Consider the following 6000-nt stretch of genomic DNA (forward strand, 5'->3'; position numbering starts at 1 on the left):
AAGATCTTTAGACAACAGAGAAGGCAATATTAAAGTGGCACAGTAGATATAGCTCAAATGCTTTTCAGATATTTAGGCTGATTTTTTTCTCTTTTTTTTTTAAAATTTCCTTGTATTTTGTATTTATATAAAACAGTTCAAGTATGAAATTTCTGGATAAAGCTAAGTTTTTACGTCTCTCTTGACCTGGCCTATTTCTCAGGAAACAGACTTAGTGTCAGGGACCTAGAAACTTGCTATATCCCTCAGGTCCATACATGTACTGTGTAACTAACGTACAGTTTTTTTTGTAGAAAGATCCTGTATGCACCGAATGATGTATATAGAGCACACAATTGTTGATAGGAAATGTGAATAATATTTTGTAATACTTTGATATAGAATATCAACGGTATATTGTAAACAAAAATACCGGACATATTTTTGTCCTAGATTTTACACTTGACTATAAATCAATAAGACAGTGTACTGAAAGTCGCTGAGAAATGGCGTTTACTGCTATACTAGTACCCATGTGTCTATCATTTTCAATTTAATGCTTCATTGAGATTCGTTAATAAAGTTTATGGAATGGTTTCTGTGATCATCCAATTACCATTAAAATATTGATTATTTTCTCATATAGGTGTTGTGTGATAGTAAATTAATTAAGGTTCCATCTTGGATATGGAATTCTGTCAAAGTGCTATTTTACATTTTTTCTTCAAACTATTTCTTAAATGAAAGATACACGTGTCTGGATCATGTGTGATACCCAATTATGAAATTACATTACAATAAAATCCCAGGAAACTTAGGCGAGAAAAAGAGTTGATTGTTATGTACGTATATGGGATATGGAAATCCTACCCTTGGTGTGGAATTTGAGGTCAGAACCTTGGAAACAAAGCGTTAGTTCTGACCCAAAATATACATTTTCAGAATGTTCATATCGCTCATACCTACATATGATCTGAAGAAAAACAATATTCATCAGACAGGTTTTATTCTATGAGGAAATGTACAAACTTACTTATCCTGTTTTATCCTTTATAGAAAACCTAACAGTCAAATACAGACTGCTGCATGATACAATAAGAATTTCGGGAGTAAAAACATTTGATTTTAGAATTTTTTCCACTTCTCTAAAGCTAACGAATAATTCCGGGAAGTGCTGAAAAGTAAGTGCAGACTCAATGTGTCACTAACGAGTTTCACCTAGATAGCAATCACAGGTGCGTGCAGGTGAGACAGGTGAACAAAAACAAATGGCATTTTTATCGCCCAGGAAAATAAGATGTCACTTAAATACAGATACAGAGCTAAACATCCAAATGTTGTTTACCCAATTGCAGGAGAAGTTCTGGGATGAAAATATTCAAAATTCAATATTCATAATTCAGTATTCAGTATTCAGAATTCAATATTCATAATTCAGTATTCAGTATTCAGAATTCAATATTCATAATTCAGTATTCAGAATTAAGTATTCAGAATTCAGTATTCATAATTCAGTATTCAGAATTCATTACATAATATTCATCACATATGAAAATAGCACACACATTATCATTAGCATAAAACACAAATATCATTTGATGGTCCTGGCTACGTTTGTATTGAATAGGTAGCTTAATTAAAATGATGTTTATGTCATTAACAAAAATGGATTTAATTCATGAAAAATAAGAATAAAGTTACATTCAAATGAAAATATTTTGACTTGAGTTTCCCATCTCTGACCCTAAAAAAAGTAGAAATGAGGAGCATCATTTGATTGCAATCAGGCATGACAATATATGATATATTTAGGATGATCATAATCAAATCACTTTTATCTGATTTGGGTAACTTGTCCACTGCATTACCACTGGCACCAAAGCAGGCAGTCATTGTATGCAAGGTTAGTCATGGGGGGAGGGGGCACAGCAAGGGTCCGGAAATTAGGTGGGGGGGGGGGGGCATGGGGGGCATAGGAATAGGCTGGAAAACAAGGAAATGGGCACAGTCTCAGCAGGCATACAGGATACAACCATGGGACCATCAGCATGTACAGCATGCAAAATGTATCATATAGTACCTTTCACCTCACCATGCAACCATGCAGAAGATTCATTTCAATAAAACGAAAAGTAAAAAACTGTCAGCTATAATAATAAGGAAAAAAGTGGGGAAAATAACAGCTTATGAGAATAGATTGAAACCGAAGCCTAAGAAACCTTGTGTTTGTCATTTTGTCACAGGCTGAATTGGTCACTCACTGTAGTGAAAGCATTTGGAGGCATCCCTGACATTTTATATGGGCCAAAGACAGCAATTTTGAGGCATCCCTAACATTTTATATGGGCCAAAGACATCAATTTTGAGGCATCCCTGACATTTTATATAGGCCAAAGACAGCAATTTTGAGGCATCCCTGACATTTTATATAGGCCAAAGACAGCAATTTTGAGGCATCCCTGACATTTTATATAGGCCAAAGACAGCAATTTTGAGGCATCCATGACATTTTATATGGGCCAAAGACAACAATTTTGAGGCATCCCTGACATTGTATATGGGCCAAAGACAGCAATTTTGCGGCATCCCTGACATTTTATATGGGCCAAAGACAGCAATTTTGAGGCATCCCTGACATTTTATATGGCCCAGAGGGAGCAATTTAAGAAACCCTTGACCATGCACTCATATTTGATTCCAATTGGAAGAACCTCCAGAACTTGAATTAACTGTAACCAACGGCCTCTTACAGCGTCCAAAGAAACGGGCACTAGGATGAGGTCTAATAACAAACGTTTCTTGCTGCTTGTCTAGCGTGAAACCTTTTAGAGTCTCCCCATTCTTCAATGAGGATTAGCGTTGTGAAAGGCAAGATTCTTTTGGATGTGAAGGATAACAACGAAACTGCCCTGAACATGTTCACAATACTGTGATAATGATGAATACATATCTTGATTCAAATTTGTCTCTAAGGAAAAATCCATATTTGTTTAATGAATATATACACCTTGGATTTTCTGCATATATAATAACAAATGAGTCAGCTTGGAACTAAGTCAGGACCACATCAAAGTCATGATTCACTGAGAAAGATTTCTTTTCCATTGAAGTCAGCATCTTAGCCTTGCTTACCCAGCAGTCTAATCATTGGACCAACACACAATACATATACTTGTTTTTTTAATTAGGCGGTCAAATCAATTGCAATATGATCCAGTGATCAATATTGCTGTTTTGTTCAAACTTCCCAAGCCATTTCAAAAGACTATCACATAATTAATCGAGAGTTGACTGGTACGTCTGTTCAAGTGTTTCCTCTTGCGGTTGTTTTTGTGTCGATATTAGAAAGATACCTAAAGAATAAAGCGTTGTCAACACCACAACAAATTATCCCGTTCTAGTAATATATAAAATTGCGATGTTGTCTCAGTAAAACTGAAAGCTGGCCTTTCTAACTGATCGCCATATTGACTCTGCGTGAACTGATAACGGGTCCCTTCGTAGTTTACCTCAGCACAACAAATACATTCCAATGGCCGGTTTTTGCTGCTATACACAGGCACCTAGTGCGATAAGCCATATCAGTTTTTTACCCACGGCTCAGTGGCTCATATTGCGGCCATCAATGATGTACTTCAATTGTGTTATTTATCTCGCTGCTGATATATCCTCGTTACGAAATGTCTGATAAACATTTAATGGCGATGGCCCCTAATTTACCTCCACGGTGTGGACACTTTTTTCACAATTTTACCTTCTAGCATGCAGTTTTATAGCATTTTTAGAGGCAAACAAATAAAAACAGCTATCTGTTGACATCATGCTTGACTCTGCTCGTGTAACTACAAATTATAAACTTCCGGCCAACCATGTCAATTCATAAATATCAAAAAATTGATTTTCACTTCTGTATTTTAAGTTCATCCTACAACCTTCATGTGAAAGGATACATACCATTATAACAACTGCATGATAAGCTAAACAAGTTCAAGTTTAAATTAAAATGTACTCTCAGTAAAATATGAATATGCTGACAAGAATGTTTGTCATTATAAAATATAATTTGCTTACTTTAACCAATAATTAAATAAAAATATGAAATCAAATTTTTAATGGTTCCCGTAATGTTCTCCTGGTCTGATTGACCACAACAAGATGTACACAAAGGCCGAAGATAAAAACATTCTACAACCTGCTATTTTCTCACAGTATCATGTTTCACCACTGGTCTTGGTTCAGTTGCATACCATGAACTATAATTTGGTTTGAACTGTTCCAAAATTTTATTTCAAAGACCAGATAAATTAGAAATAGTGATATGTTGTTATAAAATTTCTATGCGATATTTGGAGGTAAGAGTATATATACAGCATATCTTGTTCGTAACAAGTCTGAAAGTGAAAGGTTATATTTTGATAAAGATATATAAGCATGAGAAAAATACATTGCTTGTTACAATATCTATAAAATCAAGATAATAAGAATGCAAAGGATGTGATTATTATGACTCAAGCATGCTAAAAGCATATATATATACATTTCCATGCAAGTTATAATTTCTACTAGCCACCATTACCGTAAAAAGCATGTAATAAAAGGAACTTTTTTTTAATAAAAAAAGGTTTTGCCAAGCAACAAACAGACTTACGCTGGCATTTTCAAAAAGTCCTGTTGCCATGACAATGCAATGGACACTTTCTTGCCAAACCATGTGCCAAAATGCTGGAACTGTTTTCTGTTTTGGACCTGTTTGAGAGAAAAGGAGGGGAAAGTTTTATATACCGCATACAGTAAAATGTTTATGCCTCTTAAATTGATAGCTCCAATAATCACACCATATTTTAATGATGACATCAATCTAGCATTTCAAGGAACAAATTGAAAAGGTTTGATTCCCCAAATACCGATTAAGTGTCAGTTGTTTTATAATATATTGAACCAAATTATCTATTTTCAACGAAACTAGAATTTACCAAAGATTAGATAGATAATTGTTCACATACAATTTAATTATGATTGTCAGTTAACTTATTAAAGCTTAATGGATTGATCCATAGTTCCAAGGCTTATTGCCATATTTATCCTGGAATAAGTGAGGAGGCCGACACATAATTTCTGATTGAATGAAGAAGTGGGACAATAGAATAACATTTGTTGACATTTCTACTTAACTGCATATATACGGATGGGCTTATTACCCGACATTCTCAGATATATATGTAATCTAATGCTTTAATCAAGTCTATTAATGATCTTGTTAACTCAAGATCAGTCTTCAAATGACAGACTCTCTGTATTTCTGTCCATTTAAAGCTTACATTTATCCTTCAAAGTTGTCTGACTGACTTTCTTTGATTTCATTTTTATTTTATTACACAAAATAAAATATTGACTTGAAATTTATTACCTCAAAAAAAAATGTAAAAATTCCTTTTAGATTGTAAAGAACTGTTTTATTTTCCCTATATGTGCTTCACTCTACCTAAAACTTACCTTTTTTCACTAGTTATAAATAAGTACACACTTGAAATGTTAATTATGGTCCATGTAATATATTAATCTAGCAGGAATATTTTGTGAAATAGAAAGGTTTTACCTTATGCCTTGACTGTACCCTAATTTTTTGGAAGCCTAAAGCACGCAATAAGCAATTGGTTTGTAAACAAGAGATCCCAGAGGGATCTTGGCGCCCACCTTTGTACCATCTTCATTAGTTCTTTGTCAGTTCGATCTTTTCTCTTCTTTCCTCTAATCTGTTTGATCGAGTCATGTTAACAGTAAATGCACCTTGAGGTAACTTTTGATCTAAACTTAATACTGATGTGTATGAAAGCCAACCTTCAAAGTGAGTTTGTCATTTCACATATTTACTAGTACAGTACTTAATGTGAAAGAAATAGAATCGATCATTGCAATATGAGAAAGATCTGTTTAGTTCTTCTTTTAATCCATTTTGTTTTTATGATCAGTCTCAAAATATAACATACACAACGAGGGATCAAGGGGAACCTACATTTAAAA

The 6000-nt window shown here is 34.0% G+C and overlaps 1 protein-coding gene across 2 annotated transcripts in view; it reads right to left on the reverse strand.

Moving 5' to 3' along the window:
* Positions 1-6000, reverse strand: part of LOC110465330 (receptor-type tyrosine-protein phosphatase epsilon-like) — a 222920-nt gene that overhangs the window by 49203 nt on the left and 167717 nt on the right. For both annotated transcript variants that reach the window (XM_021521082.1, XM_021521073.1), the window contains exon 10: positions 4628-4725. In XM_021521082.1, coding sequence (XP_021376757.1) covers positions 4628-4725 — 98 coding nt within the window. The remainder of the gene's footprint in view (positions 1-4627; positions 4726-6000) is intronic.

The sequence above is a fragment of the Mizuhopecten yessoensis genome, unplaced genomic scaffold, assembly GCF_002113885.1.
Source record: "Mizuhopecten yessoensis strain PY_sf001 unplaced genomic scaffold, ASM211388v2 scaffold1579, whole genome shotgun sequence".
In the NCBI taxonomy this organism is placed as follows: domain Eukaryota; kingdom Metazoa; phylum Mollusca; class Bivalvia; order Pectinida; family Pectinidae; genus Mizuhopecten; species Mizuhopecten yessoensis.